The sequence below is a fragment of the Echinococcus granulosus genome (genome assembly GCF_000524195.1).
Source record: "Echinococcus granulosus chromosome Unknown EG_S00041, whole genome shotgun sequence".
In the NCBI taxonomy this organism is placed as follows: Eukaryota; Metazoa; Platyhelminthes; class Cestoda; order Cyclophyllidea; family Taeniidae; genus Echinococcus; species Echinococcus granulosus.
Window position 1 is genome coordinate 166,350 of NW_020170421.1, and position 22,071 is coordinate 188,420.

The window sequence follows — 22,071 nt, forward strand, 5'->3', positions numbered from 1 at the left end:
GTTGGAAGAATGTATTATTCTTACACAACAACAAGGAGCTTTATGCCTCAAAACTTGTCAGTGAGGGGATTTAGACTTTAAAGCGGAAGGAAGAGGTACTGACCCACCCGATCTCCCCCGTGCCCCTTATGATGCTCGTCAAGTAATACTTAGCGACTTTTCTTGGTGTTGAACAATTATATGGGAGGTGGTAAGCAAAAAAATAGGACGGCGATAGAAACGAAGGTGACCACAGCTAGGATTTTTGTTTCGATGAATGAAATGTTTTATAAAGGGAGAAATCCCAAAATTGTATCCCGTTGAGAAATAACTGTCGATTGTATTAGTGGTTATTCCATAATATGAAACATTTGAATATGCTTCTGGAAGGCATTTTATTTTTGCTATAAAAAGACGTATATATACTTTGTTATTCTATATTTGTAACATTAAATGTTAAATTTGTCTTAAAACATGTATTCCTTCCTTTACTGCAGTCCACTTCTATCCACGCTTGTCTGATGCTAGGAACTTACTTGCAAGTTGAGTTCTCCTTCAGCTATTGTAATAGAAACAAAAGCAAAAAAACAAACAAACTAGTCAAGTTAACTTTTTTTTCCTTCTTTTGTACAAGTTATTACAATTAATCGGATGATGCTTTTAAGCTCTCTCAGCTTTGTAGTTTTTAGGTGAACCTATTTTGCTGATTCATTTGGATCTTCTTTGCTCCACTCTCCATCATTAAGTCGGCTCCCCATGCTCGCCTATTTTAGCTACTTGAAAATAATCCCGATTCACGGTTGGTTTTTTGACAGTTAAATGAAGAATATTTTCGGAGGTTTATAAAGATTAAAAATTGTAAAGTAGGTCCTCTTTGATGCTATTATTTAAGAAAATTCGATCGCCCTCCCAAAGTTTCCAAAAAATGGTCAAGTTGAGAAGAGTTCAGCGGTTCATCAAACACTCAAATACACTGTACTGTGGATGACAGCACTATGAAATTTCTCTTCCTTGTACATTATCCTAAATTTTCCCTTCAAGCTAATTAGGATTCCAAAGAAAATTCACCTACTTCATTGGAGATTTATTGGAGGATTAAATTAAACCGAATTTGCCAAGGAACTGCTCACAGTGTGTAGTTGCGGAGGCAGGTGTATTCATCTCCCAAAGAGAGGAATTTGAAGGTCAAAAACGCATCCGCACACTTTCTTGGATCACATTAGTGTCCTCAGCGATTTCCTTAAAGTTGATTAAGTATGCCTCCACAAGCTTTCTGCCAACCCATGGGTGTGCTCAAGCGTTTGTTTTCCCCCTTGGTCCGCTTTCTAAAAAGTGATTTCGACTGTAATGAGAAGTTGTACGGTTCAAAAAGCGATTGTGTAGATATTCTATCTGATGTTTAGATGTTCGAAATGTGCCGATGATCTATCTCCAAGACCATTAATAAGACATCTTTCCATCTGCATGCACAAACCTCATTTTAAAGTACAAAATTATGTGGTTCTCGTCTCTTTGATAAATCTTTCAAGTTATCTAGCTGATACATAAGGGAAATTTTTAAAAAAAAATTAAAATATCCTTTAAAAATGTTAAAATTCAGAACTTATCAGTGAGCTGTCCATAATACCACATCGTAATGATAATCACAGTACTCGATTCTTAGACTGCCAATTCTAGTTAACAACGAAAAGAATGTACACTTTTAACACACCTACACAAAGTAGTTTGGATGGCATCAATATTCTTTCGGTTCTCCCAAATTACTTCAAATGTGACCCAATAGGCTCCCCAATCACCTGATGTTGCATCTCCTTCTTCTGCGCCCCATCCCCGTAAAATACCTCTTAATAAAGTGAAATAATGAAGAATTGCCAATTTGACCGAAGTGTTGTTTGAGGACAAATTCCGAATTTCTGTTGATGAATATCGAAATTCATAATCCTTCATTTAATCCTTCAAACTTTCATTATTGAGGCCCGTTCCAATTAGACAAGCAACGGGAAATTTGTCGGCTCAGCACACGCACAACTTTGCATTTTTGGTTTTCAATCGAAATTTCTTCAACAAATACTGCATTATCTCCCAATCTGTCTCCTCTTCTTGCTCAGCATATTAGACTGAAGCCGTAAGGGAATTGTTTGGTTTTATGACTAAAATCTACTTTAAAGTTTACGAAAAGTAGGAATTTGGTAATAGGATCCTCTTACTACTACTACTACTATTGAGGTAGTAAGACTCCTCTTCCAGAATAGTGTAGAAGTAAAGTGTTAGCATACACTGATACAAGATATTTCTCAACGGATCTAATGGAGTTGCCTTAAATATGGTACAACGAACTCTCTATCGTCTTCCCCTTCCAAGTCTACAGATAGACTTTTGCAAATTCTGTAGTGCATTTTTCGAAAACAAATATGGAATTTCGCCATTCACCACTTTCGCCGGGGAGTTGGATTCGCCTACCAGAATGCCTATAATGGTTCGAATAAAGCATTTCGCGGTTCAAGCCACACATACTCGTGCACAACACCCTTGGTTTTTTCTGCAGGGTGTGTTTTATGGTTGTACATTTGTGCGGGGGTGCGTTGGCTGGTGGGGATGAGGCCGGGCTGTCACGACTGCCGGGAGGGGAAACATCGGACACACACGTATCGAACACACACCCGCTCTGCACGGGCACAACACAGATGCGGTGCTGAATCACCGAACTTTGGTCTTTCCAAAATACCCGCGATCACAGTGTCTTCTAGGGGCGAGTGGTGGTAAGTAGTGCGTGATTATCATGACGGCCGACTGACCCTAACCGTTGCATGCCAGCTAAATTTGCAGCTTCCACCCTCTCCTCCGCCTGTGTTGACCTGCATTGCCTTTCTGTTTCAAACTATACATTGTGATATTGCAAAAAAATTCACCTTTTTTCCTCAGGAAAAAAGGGTTTGTAGGGCATCTTCTACACAAGACTTGAATTTAGTGGTGATTGTTTCCTGTATCAAAATGAATGTTATCGAGCGACTGTAAGGCGTAATTTTGTCTTGTGCTAAGTCATTTTATTAGTTTTGAGTGTTTGGTCAACAGATTTAGTTAATGTGAAATGTGTTGCCTCTGAATTTGTCCTCACTACAGTAAGCCATAGGATGATATGGCGATCCATATGAAGTTTCCGCTTTGATGATGAAATCATTGCTTATATAAGCTGAATTTGTTGAACCAAATCCAAAACGGAACCACACTGTCGGCTCTCTTCAACTACTGAACGGCTTTATTTCCGCTCAATCGGACACTCAATGAAAACGCATACCTAAGTTTTTTATCGGTTGGATGACTACCATTTTATAAATCCAAAATAGGACAAATGGAATTATGTTATTCACTCAGCACCAGAAGATTTTATTCCGTCAGTCGGCATAATTGGGCATGCTCTATGCACCCTTTTCGGCTCTTGAAATTGAAGGGATTTGGCTAGCAATCGCTTTTTTTAACGAAGGGTAATTCTAATATCTGGCTGTGGAAGCTCGCATGGGATGGGGTTTTGAGTTTGGTCCGACATTTTCGCCGATGTGGAATCATGAGAAAATCTGTTTCTTTTTTCTTCCATTGAAATGATTTCTAGGTTAGTGCGTCCCTATGTCATTTGGTCCAGTTTGAGTTAGCTCCCAAAAGTTAAGCCAAAATCCGAATTGGATTTAATGCAGTAGTTTTTGTCAGTGGATAAAGTAGCTTGAGCTACGATGTTTAAACCTACTTTGTTACAGGTCATTTCTATGCAGCTTTGACAGAAAAACTTAACTCGTACCTCATTAGGGATTCGCATAAAACCTCAAGCGTAAAATCTTGATGGTTGTTTTGCGTTTGGAGACGTTTGACGATTCATAAATAGTAGTCCCCAACTCAAGGTTAATCTTACCTTCAAATCAGAGCGCGGGTGAGACCTAGCGGATGAATGTTGGTAACAGAAAAGTACTAAAGTATTTCATGCTGGAAACATAAGGATTTTAACCATTCAAACCGAATTTAGTAGACTGCGATATGATTACAGAAGCACTGGAATGCTGGATCTACGGACGACATGATGAGGAGGCTACAAATTTGTGGACTAGGAAAACAGATAAATAAGGTGCAGGTAGGACTTCACAGTAGCGTCGTAGTAGTTTTGTAAGAAATTGCCCTTCTTATCTGTGTACAACTATGCCTTGTAGATGAAGTTATTTTACCTATCCTACCATTTATACACTTTGACCCCATTGACGAAGGAGCTCAAAATTCTTGATGTTCCAAATCCTAGGCTCACATCTCAGAACCTGATGATTGCAGGTGTGAAATCTGTAGTATTTGACAGTCCAACTAAGTGAAATACTACTGCCTAGTGAAAATAATGGAACATTTGTAAGGACTCCCCTATTTCGAATGTCATTTAGTAGACGCATTGTTTAGACCGCCTCACAAGTAGGTGTTTAATTTCACCTAGACAATTTTCAGCTGGAAAATATCCTAATTCCTTGGAATATAGATAATGGAGATTTTGAAAGCAGTCATATTCACACCTTTTAATTACATACCCGTCAGAAGTTTCCATTTTCAATGTCTTACTGCTTTATTCATTATGACTTAAATCCAAAAATAAAGTTAGGGTGGGACATTGCTGCTACCGAAAGAGAAACAAAGATCTAAAGAATTAAATCCGTGCTTTGGGACAACCTAGCCTGCCTATAGTCCATCCTAAGGCTGATGTACTTGTGGTGACATGTGATCTCTGAAGCAACAAACACCTTCGACAAAAATAGTTTGTCGAACGAGTTCAACTAGAAAAAAGCGGGCCTTTCTCAGGACGTAGGTAGGAAAAAAAGGCGTATTAACAAAAGATTCAATTACCTCAAACAGTGTTCCACCTAAAAAGTTTTGTGCATGACATCCATAAGATGGCGTATTTTGTGAGAACCTTGTGCCACAGAACGGCACTGATGCATCATGAAAGGTTGGAACTTGCTACTTTGACGATCTGAACTCTGTATGGGTCGTGAATTACTGAGTTACTTTATTTGCCAACATCTTTTGTGTTTTTATTCGTTTGTGATCCTTGAGACATGACATAAAACCCAAGATTACCAAATTATGTTATTATCCTAGTGCCTGGATGCAACGGTGGGTTATAAAGGACATCTTCATATAGGAACTGATTTATCAACCGAATAGGTATGATTCAAAACGCAACGAATAACCATTCTGAGAATCGTTGGGATGGATTTGAAAATAATATTATTTTGTCCAAAACTTGCATTTTTAGTGCCGTGAATATTGTACATTAATTCGTTGAGGAGGTGATTTGTAGACGGTGGCGGTCATGAACACCTCATTGTACAACGTTTGAAACAAAACAATGTTTTTTCCCTTCGCAGAAATCTCTGAGATGATTGACTCATGGCGACTAACCGACCGTCAACGCTTGTTAGACACCTCACTGTCTATGAGCGAGCTGAACGCTCTCGGTGGAGTGAGTAACACTCGAAAACTTTCAGCGCCCCCTCCACTGCCACTGCCCCTACTCCCACCCCCACGTCCCCCTGAGACGTATCGACGACAACTGCACAGTCGTGCTCAAACTGAGGAACCCAGACGCGAGACGATAGTGTCCTCGAAGGGATCCTCTGTACGATTCCTCGGCTTCTGGAAGCGGCCAGAGGCGAAGAAGAAACAGCAGCAGCAACAAGGAGAAGGGAGAGTGCAAGAAGAGCTGAGGAGTGGAGGGCCAAGGCCTCAACGGGTGGCAACGACAGCGGCGGCAGCGGGAGAGGAGAGAGAGCTACTTGAAGTGGCCGCTGAATTAAAGTGGCTCATCTTGGAGAGTAGTCGACAACTCACGGATCTTTGCCGCGAGGAGGAGGTACGTAAAGCGGATTAGGCTGAGGTAGTAATTGAACACAAAAACTATCACCTACATTAAATTCCTGCATTATTTAATTTCTTTAATAATACATTTTCCAAGCTGGAATTCTTCAGTCTCCTCAAGTTATAATTCTGGTTCTGTCTTTGACATTACTTGGTCGTTTTCTTTGGTTCTAAATATCATAAAGTGATTTATTTGTGTCCAATGTACACTTTTTAATGTGAAAAGTACGAAGACGGTATATTTTGCGATGAAAGAAGGTATTTCTGGTTTAAAATCCAGAATTTGGCACTTTTACTACGAGGAGTGGTTTTAAGCTTTAGCGAACAAAACAAAATGATTAGTAGGCTTTTTAATCGCAACTACCGAGCTTCCCAGCTGTTAATTTTGAGTGTCGACCATCCCGACAAATATATACATGGCTGTTATCCCAAACCCTTGTTTTGTCCAAGAATTCTTTCCAAATTGTTTTTTGAGACGCCTTTTGGAGGTGCCGAATGTTTTCGATCATTGGCAAATGGTGCGATTTTATGAAGTCCCTTCGGCAACATTACTGGTGGATACAAAACTTCCTGTTAGTAGTCATGGGATCGCGTTGACTCTGAAGTGAAATTTCAGCTTTATAACCGCAAGTGTACTATCTTTAGCTGGAAAGTATAGCCTTTTTTCCTAGTAATCTTTAACATGGTCTTTTAAGGGAAATATTATGTGAAAAGTGGGCATCAGAAAATAGTTTTTTACCGAGAAACCTATTCAGAAGTACAGACGAGTCTAAATGCCCGACGTATAAGCGTCAATTCGTGGATAAATCGATGTCAAGCCTTAAACATTCCAGCAACATCACATCACTTTGCAGAAATCTTCTGGGTAGGGAAGACAGCTGGCTAGCCGATGGGGTAAACCACTCAGGTTAAACGAATTTCCAAACAAGAATAGCTTTGTAGATGTTTGAGACTGAATTACCAAATGCTAAAACCAGATGTTTCGTTGTTTGCGAGTCGCCTAGATCTTATCGAGATCATCAATCGAAAAAAGTAGTAGATAAGACGTCACGACAGACGCCTCTGCTGACTGACGTGGACGTGTAAGCACAAAGGCACGACCTACGTGTACGAGGCTGGAGTCTTGTTAGTGGGGAATACTGGAGAATGAGTCTGGCCCTGCATCGCTCGGCCGGAGCAGTCGCGTTTGTTTACAGCAATAGATTGACCTTAATTTTGATGTAAGTGTTAACGCATTGAAAGTGTGCTTAAACCTGGCCTTAGCCAATTAGGAGGGAGTGAACGAGAGACGGTCTTTAGGTTGTTCGTGAAAAACCAAAACATAGAAACTTCTAGAAATCTGAATGAAAACCTTTTTCTAGGGCCGCAGGCACCCTCCACAGAGGATTATTTTTCTACACTTTGTGGGACTTAATACAATAAATATGTATCGAAGGAACAAAATTTCCCATTTAGTGAGGCAATAACTGCGTCCTTTGATCGCAAACCGTCAAAGTAATCTTAGCAACATGTATGACAGCACTCATCGTCTAATGAGGCCACATTCGTAGTTTAATACCCTAGATAGAAAGCGACAATACGACTGAGAACCAATTGAGTCCAAGAGGTCATTTGAAAGGTTCCCACCTTTCTGCTAGTATCCACTACCACGGTATTAAACCAGAATTTAACCTGCCTTAATCGACAAGATTAAGTGAGACACCGGTTGAAGAAAAAAAGGATTTTTCCAACCTACAGCACTACATGACCTTGCTAGAATGCCGCACTAAATCTGTCCTTATAATCTCTAGAGCACTTTCAAGAAGCCCTTTCTTCTCTTCACAGTCTTTTATCCAATGATCTTCACACATACTCATCGGAGTCAGACTTAAGGGAGGAGCTTCGTTAACCGAATGCAGATGCAAATAAAGTGTTTCGGCAATGCAGTCAGACTTATTCAATCCAGGACCTGTGTGTAACCACCGAAGTAGATTTTAAACGACTGCTAAAAGGGACAAGTCCCCCTTTAGGACGCCTATTTATTAGGCATTCTGATTTACGATTAAACCTTTACGTTACCAACGCCATTACCTATGGGATGGTTCAATTTTTATATCCATGGTCTGAGGGTATTTCCATTTTTGTGCTTTTGAGTCGCATTTCGTGTAAGTGTTGGTGTCATCCTAGAACATTAAAATATTTGGTCTACAGTAGTCGCTTTTGCTCTGGAGATAGACTACAGCGGCGAAATTGCATGGTCGCTTTTTCTGCATCATACTTAAAAGTAGCTACTAAGTGAAAACTGGATACCACGGATCACGCCCACCCATGCTTTTTGGATACAATGTTCTTGGTAGGTGGAACTTCCCGTAAAACCCAAAGAGGATTGCATTTAGTCCTAAAATGGGGCAATGCAAAAATACTTTCCTCAAATTTTAATTTTGTTTGCAGCGTTTGACCGGTCGACTGCCCGTGGAGTGCATTCCGGAGTGCAAAGCAGGTCACTCAGCAGGTCCGTTGACAGTGATCACCCGATCCATAACCTGTCATAGTCCTGGCAGCTTTCCAACTGATTCATCAATCACTCCACGATCGGCAGTCTCTGCTACGGCGGTCCCACGGGAATTCTCCGCCACGACGGTTTCAATGAATGAGTCCTGGTCGCTTAAGCGGCTACCGGTAGATCCTCATTCTTATTATTCTTTTGCTAAGCTGCTTTCTTATTTTCTTGTCTGGTAGTTCCTGATTCGTCGGTAGTTTCCAACACCGACGGATACGCCTTGCTATCGACACTCTCAATTTCATTCTTATTAAAGACTACATTATTTATCTCTGATTGGCTGAAAAAGAACCCAATTTGGACTATCACTGAATACCTAGGAACTTGGTGGTTTTGAATCAACATCTTATCGAACAGTATTGACAGCACTAAAGCCGACGTTACAATTGACAATATTCCAAATGCTCTCCTTTAATTACTGAGGAAATTTCCATAAATGCGAGGAAATGCCCAAGCCAGTTTAAGCTTGATATGGGCCATTGGTATGATTGTCCCAATTGTATAAGATTGAAAAGCAAGATCTCCTCTTTTAGAGCAGTAGCGTATTCAGTCATTCCATCAAATGCTCTTGGTAGTCTTTAATAGTAACTATTTTATCCCACTTGGCTCATTAGTAATTCCTTTTGCCCTTACTCCATCTCTCAAGCGGGTAAGGCTGTGCTTTATTAGGTTATTCGTTGTTGCCTTGACATGTACCATTTCGATCTCACCAACTGTAACGATTGCCACGGTTCCTCTTTGACTCATCAAATGCAATAAGGTTCGTGAGAAGACGACTTTTTATTTTAAATGGGATAGCGAAAATGAAGTTGCATCTTGAGGTCTTTTTGTCCACTGTGCGTAGACTCTTGATTTGCGGTAAAATCACAACTTTAAAACACTTTTCAAACGACTGAATCATTGCAAAATAAACACAAGTCACTTCTACGTACTAGTTGCAATTCGTGATTTCCGAAATAACCCGCGTTCTAGTTCATTACCTTTATTTCATCACTTTTTTTGAGAATCAAAATTTGGTCTCTTGCACTGATAGAACCGCATCAAAGCATCTTTCATGCAACAAAAGCATTGCGCAAATCTGGTTAGAATTCATCCCATTCATCAAGAACAGTTTTTCGGGCGCTAAGATTCGGGCGATGTAACACTAGTAATATGTTGATATTCCTGGATGTAGATAGAACTTTCAATAAACTAAAATATCATAACTTCGTTGGCCTCTTCCGCTGTCAGTGGGATTCAGTACAAAACAGTAAATGTACGGGAGATAAAGGAATTGCCTAATATACATTTCCACTCAATTGAATAATTAACTCTGCCATCTTCTTCCATCTCAAGGCCTTAAGACCAAATTACTTTGCATTTTTTCCAAATAAATTTTGCGAATAAGTTTTTCGGATCGCCCTTATCCTCTTTCTTTTACTATAAATCTAGATGAAGCAACGATTTTTTGCTGTCTACGACGTTGACAAATTGTTTTTATCCATTTGAATACTGCAACGGTTTTGTAAGGACTTCCTGAAATTCACGTCATTCAACTTAAATGAGTAAAATTTACGATAATTTTACAATTATTCTAAACTGTTTCAGGCATCATCAAATATATTTTGTTGAGATACAGCTTAAATTATGTTGAACTCCTTATTTCTATTCCTACGAATTTGCAACCGAGGGATTATTAGCCGAATAGCCAAAATCCCTAAGTTGTTCCAGCTGTTAGTGCCGATATATCACGTTAGTCTGTTTCATCAGAAAGGTTTCAAAACAAGCTTTGCTCTGTCTGTAGTCCAAACAGTCTGCAAACAAAATCAAAAAGCCAATAAATGAGTGTTTGTAAATCCTTCAGCCAACAGCGATCGAGCGCTTCGACTCAACAGGGAGGACCACAATCTCCTCCACCCTGTCGACTTCAAGCACGTCGAGGCAGCGGGAGCAGCATGGTGGCCCACATTGCCAGATACCTTCCCATTTGATCGACCAAAAGTCGAAGGTTGTGAGTCGTGTGCATCCGCCGTTGAGGGTGTCGGCCAGTCGGGGCGTCTATGAGATGGGCAATTGGCTGAGCGAATCGCAGACTAACTACCGGCAGGTGCAGTCTAGACGAGGGACGATTGTCCTCTCTGAAGCCTGTCGGCAAAGTTCAGAACCACCGATAGTGTTCAAGGCATGTGGAAGTTAGTTTCTCCTACCAGAGCTTCAAAGTGGTGTGGCTTGCGTGCAAATTTTCTATATTTTAACTGTTCTGTGGAAACGTTCTACCTTTAGTACTTGCGTAAACCACATTTTGTTAATGGTCCATGAATTTTGCCATTCCACTCATTTATGTTCAGCGGAAACTGCTGTTTATGCCACGAATCGTTAACAGGACCTAATTTCTTGGTTAAATTTAACAGCGAATGGAATGTATGAAACCTCTTCGTTAAGGAAGATATAACTAATGGAGTATGCTACTCTCCATCTTCATACTCAACTGAGGGTTCATTTCAACATCTTTAATGATGCAACATTTAGCAAATCCTGGGTTTTGGTGTACGTATTGTTTCCGATCACTTCAATGCTGCCATGTAAATTTCAATTGCTTCAGTCAAAAATTTAACGGTCATTTTAAATCTTTATGCCCAATAACAACAAGTTAAGGTTTCCCCGAATTTTTTGCGACATATAAATGTGGTTTCCTTCATCATTTCTCGATAAACTTCGAAAATATTTTAAAGAAATGCCCGAAAGTGAAAATGCTATTCTCAGCGCGGCGTAGACTCCTTCACCCATTGAAATGTGGCGCTAGCGCCATCACTGTGGAAGTTATGAGGCAAGAGTAGCATCGATAACATCAGCAGGGATCCTTTCCGCCAACGTGAGACCCGAATAGCAGATGGCTGAAAAGGTTTGCAAAGCTGAGCATATGACGACGAAACATGATTTGGCTATATATATACCCCCAAAATTTACTTAGTTATTTCGAATGTATGCGGCACTTCTTGAGTGCAATACAGATCTGTAACAGGTTTACCTTTTGGCGACCCTTCTACAGACTACTTGCCAGGCTAAGATAGGATAGTCTGTAACCATCTCCAATAAAAATGTGTATGCTTACGTTAGTGCTACTTCGTTACAAATATTTTTACACAAAATCACCTTCTTAGTATTGAGGTTAATACTTTCAGTAAGAGTGGCACCCATCTGCGTTCTGTCACGAAAAGATTGGTCAAATTTTTCCTTCTCCCGATAATAATTATAGCCTTGTTTTTTTGGGATGTTACAGATGTAATCTTTAAAATCTAGTGGTGATTGGTGTTAAATTAGAACAAAGTTGTTTGGGCATTGTCGTGGTAGCCGATTTTCTCTGAAAGCATCTTTGCGGATAAATCTGAGATCAGGGATATTTTTACTGCACTCGTAGCACTTGAACGTGAGTAGGGAACCCCCAGGCTTCCTAATTCTAGTTAATGCTCTAGCCATCTGCTCACTAGGTAACCATGTGCCCTGCGTGTGGAGCGCCCTCCCAACAATGCATTTTCTTTCCTTTTTAATGGAAAATCTAATTCAAACGGGATTTTGCGATAACTGCGCCAAGATAATTAATGCCTCTGCTTGCGAAGCTTTGTGAACCTGAACTTCGCTTTTGTTTACAGAACATAGTCCTTTGGAACGGAAAAGAGAAAGCAGACGCAAAATATGTGCACCTAGTTGACTACCAGCATCATAAACTTCAGAAAAAGTTCCAACACAAAGCATGTCAAATTTCCTTTCCAATAGATATCGGCAGTACGAGATGCATTTTCCATTTCGCACTTTATATTATTTGATTTCAAGTAAAGGATTTTTCAAGTTAGTTGTTTCCATTGTTCATTATTGCCTTGATCCAGGTAGATTGAGTGACTCAACTTAGACTATCGCAATTTCTTTGAAACAAACATCACCCTTGGCATTCCATGATCCTTTAATTATCGTCCTTTACCTCTTCAACACACAGTCTTTCAAACGCTTCCATCACCCGTGCACAAATATGTCGTCTGGTGGAAATTTCCACATGGATGTATTCAATTGCCAACACCGTTCCTCTGAACCATAGGATGTCAGTAATTTGTTAACTGACTAGAGCCTTTGTTATTTCCACCTTTGAATAGCTATCGCATGAAAGTTTCCGTTTACCAAATAGCTAAAAATTTCCTTTAATTGATTTGATGCCGTGACGAAACACTGCGGCTGTAGCACCCCGAGACTTTTCTAATGGGGGAAAAAAGCCGTAATACGAAGGCATGACATGCATTACCGGCGTACAGAAGGATTGTGGGTCTACCGGCATGGTTCAGAGGGCATGCCGCTCAGTGGAAACACAAAGACAGAGCCTTAAATGCCCGTGTAGCCAAAGTGAAGAGTTAAACAAATAATCAAAGTATTGCATAACCTCCTCTACTTTTGAGTGTTGTCTCCGACCCTCCCTCTGTCAACCTCTCGCGCCGGCCATTCTATCGTAGGAAAATACCCACGAACTAACCCCACCAATCACCGAATTTGCATGAAAATGAGAAGATATCTAAGTGCGATGTCACTGCTTCCTCACACCAATTCCATTGCATCTGGAGTCGCGTCCTGTTTGAAAATTGCATTAGGGAAATGAGAATGTGCTGGCCGTCACGAATGTCCATCACTAGTTGCAAGAACCCTGGCCTTAACCGTCATTTAATAAAGGATGGGGTTAAGAATAGTTTTGTTAAGATGAGATTTCTCTTGCCATCATGTTCTCACTTTAATGCTGTCCAGTCACACCTATCTACCTGGATTCTAGCCAGGTAGTAGAGGAGGCATCGCGCGTTTACTTCGTTGACATTTTCATACAGGTACGGTAGACACTTCCATAACGAATTTTTCCAAATAGTTCACGGCTATTGGCGCTTTAGGTGTCAGTAGCATTCCTGTAGATCACCGGACTGGGGCAGTTGCCGAAGATAGACGTCATTTTAGTCCTTCTGTAAGGGGTCCTCACAGATTTTGCATTCAGGAATTGAGATCAAGATAGCTCTCCTTTGAGATCGAGTTCCATTCCTGTTCTGACCCTTTCCCGAAGACGAAAGAAGGTATAATCTTAGGACAGAATATGTATTGTCGAACTACAGAAGGGCTGGGGAGCTATTGACATGGTTCGAATGCCATGCAGCCCAGTGGAAGTACAGAGGCGGAGCCTTAAGTGCTCTCTAAACCCAAACAAAGAAATAAACAAGTTATGAAAGCACTATATTGACTACAGCTTCCAGAGCGGTTAAATACCTAATGAAAAGCGATGTAAATTACGATAGGAATCGAAATAAGTATGGATTACAGTTGTCTAATGTTTAATAAAGATGTTGCATTTTATCAGCTTATTTATGATTAATACTGTCCCCCTTTGGTCGAGGAAAGGAGTGTTTCTTTGTGTGTGGAATTAGCATGTTTTGTCTCCATTTCAGCCCTACTTCGTAGAATATTTTAGGCATTTGCCTGGTGCAACTAGTAATCCATCCATAAAACAAAGCACAATTTCCTCCACCTCCATCATAAATTGCAACAATACACTTTGTCTTTGCGTAGGAACTATTATTTGTCGTGGGATTCTGCCAGTTTGGTGTTTAGTTCCCATTGTAATTGCACAAGACTGAGGGCGTAAGTCCTACCAAACGCAGAATAAATAAAGTAGGATTTGAAGGACCCCTACTATCCACATAAACCTCGCCTAAGGCGTTTATTTTTACACCTACAGCTGCTATATTTGATGATGAAAAAGCATTGGCTGAAAAAAGTGTCAAACTGCCTTATCAAATGTTGTTTTTACTGTAAATTTTTCTGTGGAGCCACTCTGGTGGGTGACTCACTGCCTTGACGTTATGCATCAATCTACGCAGTACCTCTGTCTTAGGCGCTTTGATTCTCCCTCCATATTTCTTCTCTTCACTTTTGCTCCGTTAACATTCTTTACCAGCATTACACATAGGTAATACCCAGATTTTCAAATCCGAGTTCGAAATCACGCCCTTAGAACTTGCGTCCTTGATCACTTCATCACACCCAGTCGCACTAAATCGTGGTTGGGGTTGGAACTCCGAAACGCAGATGTGTGGTGATCCTAATGTGCGGATAACTGCACTTTTCAGTCTTCGGGTCGTAGTTGAAGTGATTAATAGTGAAAATTGGTCTCACATCAGAACAGTGGAACACCCAAATTTTGGTTGTTGGTTTTCTTTTCACCTCTAACAATTTCAATCAGAAAGTGGAAAGTACTAAATATTGGCTGTGATGCAAGAGTAGGCTTTACTGTGCTTTTGCTGTCATGAAAATAACTATTCCCGAGTGGAGGTATTCAGAACTTCGGAGTCATCAGTCGACCGTATGTGTTTCAGTTCCACTTTTGACGATTCAACCACTACAGTCAACGTTAAGTTTGCTAGAGAATGAATAATTAACCACTATCATGTATTTTGCTGCTATGTCTTGGTAATTCTGCCCACTCTCTTAAGGAATTCAACTGCGCGTTTGTCGGTAAACAATTGTGTGTAGTGCTAAAATAGATTTTAACACTCTCCTTCACCCCTCTTCCTGCTGACATTGTGACATCCACTTTTATTGGAACCTCGTCCTCTTTGACCACCAATAGCGTGAGATTTTCATCCTGGTGCATCTTTTTTACCAGCTCTTTTAAGTCTAGCTTTAAACTACATTCTTTTCAGTTGGTAGTTACTCTCTTTTGCCAAGTAAGCGAAGGGCGGAGGGGATAAAAGCGCCAGCAATAAATCCCACAGAAAATTGGGCCACGATGGTGCCCAAGGGAAAATCAGATTTTGTCATTACCAATCTTTTGGTGCACAAGGGGCTGACTAACCTCGCTGCAGGCGTGATTCCATTCAGTTCGGTTCCCTTCTTGTTGTCGAGTGACTGTGCAGTCAGTCGTTTTTCAAGCTTCTGCTGCATTCTAGCCGCCTTTTATACCGTGTTATGTGGCAGAAGAGTCTTATGATGTATAAAGTGATAATTTTTTATTGTCACTTTCGGTGATTTGTTGTCGAAGATTGATATTTTTGTTTGCGTACGGAGCTGATCGAAGTAAATGTTGTAGTTGACATCTGGAGGAAATATTTGGACCGCACGAGGTCCTTAAAAGGCTTAGAATTTCTTGACATCTAAAATAGTGCTTATTTTAAATGGATTTTGTAATAAGATGTATACCATCCATCTCATTTCTCTCAAGCTTGAATTAAGCACAGACAGAATTTTAAAACTGCAGTAGAGCCCCGAGTCTTCTCTGAGGTCGAATGAAGGCATAATGCTAGGACAGAATGTGCAGTGACGGCGGACAGAAGGGCCTAGTGGAAGCTCAGTGGCGAAGCCTTAAGTGTCCGTGAAACCAAAACCAAGAGTTAACTGAATAATTATAGAATTGTGCTGCCTTCAACTCTGTGACCTTGAGATGAACCTTGATTTGAATCGTACCCTCTGTCCCACGCGAAATAGGGCTATTCGACGCTAGCGTGACTGTCAAATGAGCCATTTTGAATGCGTATACGCATAATTGGCACTGGGTACATGGCGTCAAAATGCAACGGTCCTCCTGCTGCGGCATTTGCAACACATTTACTGCCAAATTAGTAGCTTCCTCATATGCAGCAGCCCACTTGACACTTTTTAAAATAAGTCTATGCAGTGAGCTTTGTTAGCTTTTTAAATTAAAAAAGGCGATATTTTGATCCGCAATAGGAGAGGTGACAGGAGTTCTTGCCTCTGGTGCTTTTTTATACGAAAAGTTTGCATGACATTTTGTACTAAAGCACTAAATATTCCCTCTCCTACTACTTCTTTGACTGTCGAGTCGTTATTGAAAGCTTTCTCGTAGTTGCAATCGGCCAAAATTGCGCGAAATTGCTGTTATAGCAACGAAGTGTTTTTCATACTTGTTAACAGAAAACTTGGACTTTTACACAATTATCTTTGACAGCTGGCGAGCATTAACCTGCCTATGGTAGGTACATCAAAACGTGAACGCGATATTCTGCTAGAACGTTGTATTACAATGGCGCAAATTCTTAGGTAAAATTGGAAACCTCATCAAGATTTTAGTTCCAACTACCGTCTCTATCTATTTTCTTCTTCATATACCACTTTGATATTGGTTATTCATCTGAAAAGACCCTTTTGTTTGTCCATTAGTTTCTGGACTACTTTAGTGGGACAAGTTACGTAATAAATCTTTTGGTTAACTGGCGCTCCTATCAACTGAGTTGTTGCTATTTTGGCACTATTAATCCTGTCACAAGGAAATTGGATGCCCAGGCAAAATCAGCCGCTCTGGCTCCTTTTTAAAGGGATCGAAATAACGTTGGGCTATTTTTTATACCCCTGTTTTGTTTCACTAGATGGCTCAAGGACACGCTCCTGATGCGATGGCTGACTACTCCAGAGAGGTCTTCTACAGCCCCCACCAGCGCCAACATAATTATCGTTATTACCAACAGCAGCAGCGGCAGCATTATCACCATTATCATCCGCAGGAGGAGCAGCAGAAGCATCAGAGACTAAGACAACGTTTTCCTGCCTACGAGACGGGAGACGAGGCAGTGGAGCGAATGCAGGTCGAATTGAGGGCGGGGCACGCACCACAGTGGAGCGTATCGGTGTCGCCGCAGTCGGTGTCGCGGCGCGAAAAGACACCCGGACCGCCTCAAGCTGCCTTCTACATCAGTCCGCGTAATCCTCCCGACTACAGCCTTGGAGCCAGGCAAAGCTGTCCGCTCTGCACTCACTCTGTGCGTTGCAGCGTTTTTAGCCACCCTGGAAGCCGAAACAAGGCACACTAGCATGACAGAAGGTTTATTGTTGGGTTATGGAAGGGTAGGAACGCTGTTGGCGTAACCAAGAGGCCACGGCTCCATTATGGCAGTGGAAGAGGCAGTGTAGTAGCAATGTTTTTTTTCCGGATGATTGTCTTTCACCCCAACTGGTATGTAATCACTCCGTGTCCAATTTAAACATTCTAAGACAACTGTTGATCAGTCCTCTGTTACTTACCAATTCTGATGTTACTTGTGGCCAAGGCTGAAACTTTCAACACAATACCAGTCCACTGGTAAATAGCTTGTGGTAAAATGGTTAATATTTCTAAACGACAGTTTTAGTGTAGTGAAACGCATCTGCTGATAAGCCGTACTTTAGATTTTCGATCATGATTGAAGACGGGACAGAAAGCATCCTTACTGCAAATCAAAACATAATATTTTGACTTATTAACAATAAGTAATAAAGTATTAAAGCTAGTAGAATTAAAGTGCATTTCTGCTTCAGAGATCGGCGTATCCGGAGCATGAGGGGGAGCACACGAGGACGAGAAACTACGTGACTGCGAAGAGGACAGCAGTCTATCGTGCTGGTGACAGGCCTGCTGTGTATTAAGCTGGAATGCACTCCTCGGTACCTTCGCCAGGAACCGAAGTTGGCATTCAGTCGATTTTAAACTCTGGTCTTTCGTTGTGAAGCTCCAATCCCTCTGCTGCGGACACACCCCGCTAATGCCCTTTACTGCATGTATATTTGATCTTTGACCATCGTGAATAGTTGTATTCACTTATTCATTCATTTTCTGATATCAGGGATGAACAATAGCTTCAAGTCCTGGTGAATCCTTATTTCAAATATGAATTTTTTGGGGGACTTGGATCAATAACGTGCTGGTGGATGATTAAGAGGAATCGGCATATTTCTGATACAACCTTCGCGAAATGCCAATATAGTAAAATCCAAAAGCATTATTAGTAAAATGGTTGAACTAATTAGCCCTTAAATAGATGAGAGCAATTGGCATTTGCTTATCTGCTCTTTGTTTCTTCTTGCTATTGGTGTTGTCTGAATTGCTCTTTGCCGCTCAACTTAACTAACCCACCCCTCCTTACTGCTCCACCGCCGCTGCATTGGCATACGAGGCTTCTAACCCAACATAATGAAAGTCTAATATCATGGATATGATTCACCCATTTATTATAATTATCGATATGCGCAAAATATGCCATGATTTCCCTACTTCACGTTGCTCTATTCCGTACGCTTTTCGCCCAGTGATTAATTGATGAGTTAAACATTTTTTAGTTGATCTCAAAATAAGGGCACGCCTTGAATCTATCTAGCTTTAAGTCTATCTAACTTAAAGCAGGTGACGCCCGTGATTCCCCTTTGAATACCGTATCGAATCAATTTAATGGGTCGCGGAAAAAATACGTGATCAAAATGAATAGGTGGGATTTTAACACAAGGCTTTACACCACCAGGAAGATAACCTACCGCAAAAGCATAAAAGTGTTGGCAGTAATAAACTATCGCAATTAGCTGGCCCGAACAGTTATTCGAGAAATCAGGAAATGTACATCTGCCATAAGTCGCTAGAAATCTTAGGTGTGAGATCTGCGGTAAAGAAATTTTTAAGAAAGCTGACAGTTATCAAGGCAACCAACTTAAGTATCTGAACCGCCTATTTGTACAAAAAAACTTGCAAAGTGCTCAAAAATTAGTGCAAAGTATCTTGCAAAAATAAGAATAAAGCAAATTAAGCAAGTGAAGATAGTATGGAACATTTAACATTGTTTATATATCGTGGTTCACATGAATGTTTTAATAAGCTGATTGAAGAGCGCCTGTTTATTAAGACAACAATGTCCGCCAGGTAGGCGTGTTTTGGGGTGTGCTGGTCAATTCATGGGGTCCTTCAGCATTATCAGTCGGTTATGCTTTTTAGGAACTTTAATCTTAATGAAACACCCAGATATCGCGTCTACGTTGGCAATTTGCCCAAGAATTGTCTGCAGTCTCACCTGGAGGAAATATTCGATGGATGCAAGGTACACGTTATCACTTGCTTTTATCTTTAATCCCTCGCGTAGATTGCAAGCATTACTATGGTACACGATAGCAACACAGATAAATTTAAAGGCTATGCCTATGTGGAACTTAGAGACGAGGACTCCTACAACAAAGCCCGGTCATATGACAAAACAGTACGTCTGTACATATTGGCTGTAATAGTTGCTCCACCTAGATTGTCAACGGCCAAGAAATACGCGTAAATGATGCAGAAAGAGGCGGTAAGTTCCATCTGCACTTTCTCTTTGGTGTTCAAAATACACTTATTGCTTCTATTTTACAGGCAACCGTGGTGCTCGCGGTCGTGGTGATTTCAACGGAAGAGCTGGTTGTTCTTTGGTTCACTTAATGTTCCACTATGTTAGCTCTATGAATGTCGTATCTGTTTGTTTCCTAATAGGCAATGTGCGTGGCGGTGGTCGACAGGGTGGGGTGGGCGGTAACGGATTTGGCAATCGTCCACGTCCAGGAGCTTATCGCCCGCGTGTCCAGCCTGGTGTTGCTGGTTTTCATGATGACTATCCTACACCTCCACTCAGTAACCGTTCGGGTGGCGGATATATACCTCCCCCAAATTTCGATGCCGCCGATCGTCCACGTCTTTCCCTTAAACCGCGGTCCACTCCCGTTAATGCACTTAGCCAGGAACGTGAGCTTTCTGAACGATCAAAAGCTATTTTCGGGGTTGGTAAACCGCGTGACCCCAGTCCTTCTAGGTGAGTTTATTGTAGATTGCTTACTGAAGAAAAAGTGCCATGGCTATCTCCGTGGTTCCGATGTGAAGAATCGTTTCCACTGGTCGATATATTGTCGGAACTTGTAATAAAGCGCTCATTTTTATCTTGTTATCTAAATTGTCGCCTTCAGTCATGTTTTCTACCGGACCCCAATGTCATTGACTCACCTGTAGGGTAGAGATTCCCCCCTTTACACGACTTATTTGAGGCCATGTGATTTAACATACCAGTCACGTTAGAACTATTCGTTTTTCGGTAGCTACTAGGTTAGGTCTGCTTGGTTTGCTCTAGACATTTCATACCTCACGAGCGGCTTCAGTTTCGTGATTACCTAGTATGTTAACATTTTTTAGATGTGAGACGTACATATGATACGCGGTCTCATATCTCTATAAGTAATCCACTATCATTATCAGATGTGCTAATTTTGTAGTCAGCTCCAAGTCGTGAAGGTAGTAAATAAGCTAGTGGAGCTTCGTTACTAGCTCGTGGTTTTGTTTCACAACTTTGCACTGTTGGTTCGCTGTCAACAATTCGTTCCAATGTGCGCACCACTCGCCCGTCGTGTGAAACTGCTAAAGTGGAAGTGTAGGACTTGGAGCTCACATATGCATGTATTTATGCACACTGTAGTATACACCCATTACCACCGCGTGCAATTGATCAACCTGGTGAGTTAGTTCAGCTGGATGCGTCTCATCGATTGGCTAGCATACTAATCACTTTTACTCTATTTTCAGGGAAACTAATGAGTGATCACCAGGTGTGCGAACATCAGCATCGTCTGGTTTTCCCAATGTACAAGTTTTGTGTCCCTTCCTACCTATGTACACATTCATACACGAGCTGCCCCACCCTGTCTTCCCAATAGCACATTTATGCGTAACTCACTGGAACGGCGATACCTCATAGACGGTGTCAAAATCCACTCTTTGCCATCGCTGGACATCGGAACAGGCTGTCATCCCCTCTTCTAATCTGTCCCCCTAGTCTCTATGTAAATGTTTATTTCATGAATGCACAAGCAAAAAGACTTGCGCTTACTTTCTCCTACGCTATATGGTTTGCGTTAAATATAGCAGAGCATGAGGTCGACGCCAATTTTGTTACCGTCGTCGCTGCTCTTTCGGCTTTTGTTCTTAGTTGTCCTGTTTTTAGGGGCGGCGTTACTACTGCGACTACTGTGATACGAGCTTTCCGGATAGCCTGGTCAACAGGCGGAACCACTTGAATGGGGCGCGCCACGTCCAATTGAGACTGGAGTATATGCATCCATACAGAGGTTTGCACAGTAGTACTAAGATGGCTTGATCGAGGCCTGTAGATCCCACAGAAGTACTAGCTGCGGAGCGATGCAAGCGACTCTGCACGACGTTTCAGCGAACTGGCGCGTGCCAGTATGGAGTGACTTGTCGGTACTCTCATTTGACGAGGGAGGAGGAGGCACGTCTTCAGGCAGCAGCGGGTAAATTTAAAATGTGTGAACTTATTTATCGGGAATGTTTCATTTAGAACCGGTGCAGGATCCAATGCAAGCAGTTTGGGAACTTGAGGAGATGGTGCGAAGGAGGAGAAACAGTTTGAGGGCTTCGAAATTACCGAAGGGTTTTAGGTTTGAGGATCTTCCTTCTTCTGTCAAACGATGTCTCGATGAGGGGAATGTTGACGACGCGAATCGAGGGTGATTCCGGTGCTTCGTGCGTAAAAATGTTACAGAGCAAGTACTTCAATGGATTGAAGCTATGCGACTGAGTCTAGTTGAGTTGTTTGTGGATGGGCGGGTGTGAAGATGCGCAGCACTGGTATCCCTCCAGGCTTGGCCGTTCAGCTGTGGTCTGTTCTCACCAGAGGAAGTGGGGGATTCCTCTAAAGTGATTGGGATGGGGGTTGTGTGGATGTCACGAGTAAGGTGATCCATGGGGTTCGGTTTTTGTCGATGCCGAGGAGTTGGTATCTGGCTTTCCCCATCTACGTGGAGGTGTGCAGTTACCTTGCGCGTCGGTAAGTTCCGTGATGGGGGTGTATGTTCAGGGCCAACTACGGATGACTCTCCTAGAGGTGGCCTCT

General features: G+C 41.6%; 2 protein-coding genes across 2 annotated transcripts; both read left to right on the forward strand. All coding sequences in view use genetic code 11, as the record gives it.

Moving 5' to 3' along the window:
- Nucleotides 1–5,380: 5,380 nt before the first annotated feature.
- Nucleotides 5,381–20,981, forward strand: EGR_05503 (Eukaryotic translation initiation factor 4H; the record flags this gene model as incomplete). The annotated part of the gene is made up of 12 exons (XM_024494752.1): nt 5,381–5,854; nt 8,290–8,517; nt 10,242–10,569; nt 15,097–15,308; nt 16,777–17,166; nt 17,702–17,802; nt 19,143–19,245; nt 19,288–19,401; nt 19,443–19,488; nt 19,551–19,595; nt 19,668–19,983; nt 20,768–20,981. 12 exons carry the CDS (start codon nt 5,381–5,383, stop codon nt 20,979–20,981), a joined length of 2,571 nt encoding a protein of 856 aa, XP_024350800.1.
- An 82-nt stretch (nt 20,982–21,063) lies between these two features.
- EGR_05504 (Zinc finger matrin-type protein 5) lies at nt 21,064–21,689 on the forward strand (the record flags this gene model as incomplete). Its single annotated transcript, XM_024494753.1, has 4 exons — nt 21,064–21,072; nt 21,163–21,286; nt 21,329–21,469; nt 21,517–21,689. 4 exons carry the CDS (start codon nt 21,064–21,066, stop codon nt 21,687–21,689), a joined length of 447 nt encoding a protein of 148 aa, XP_024350801.1.
- Nucleotides 21,690–22,071: the final 382 nt, after the last annotated feature.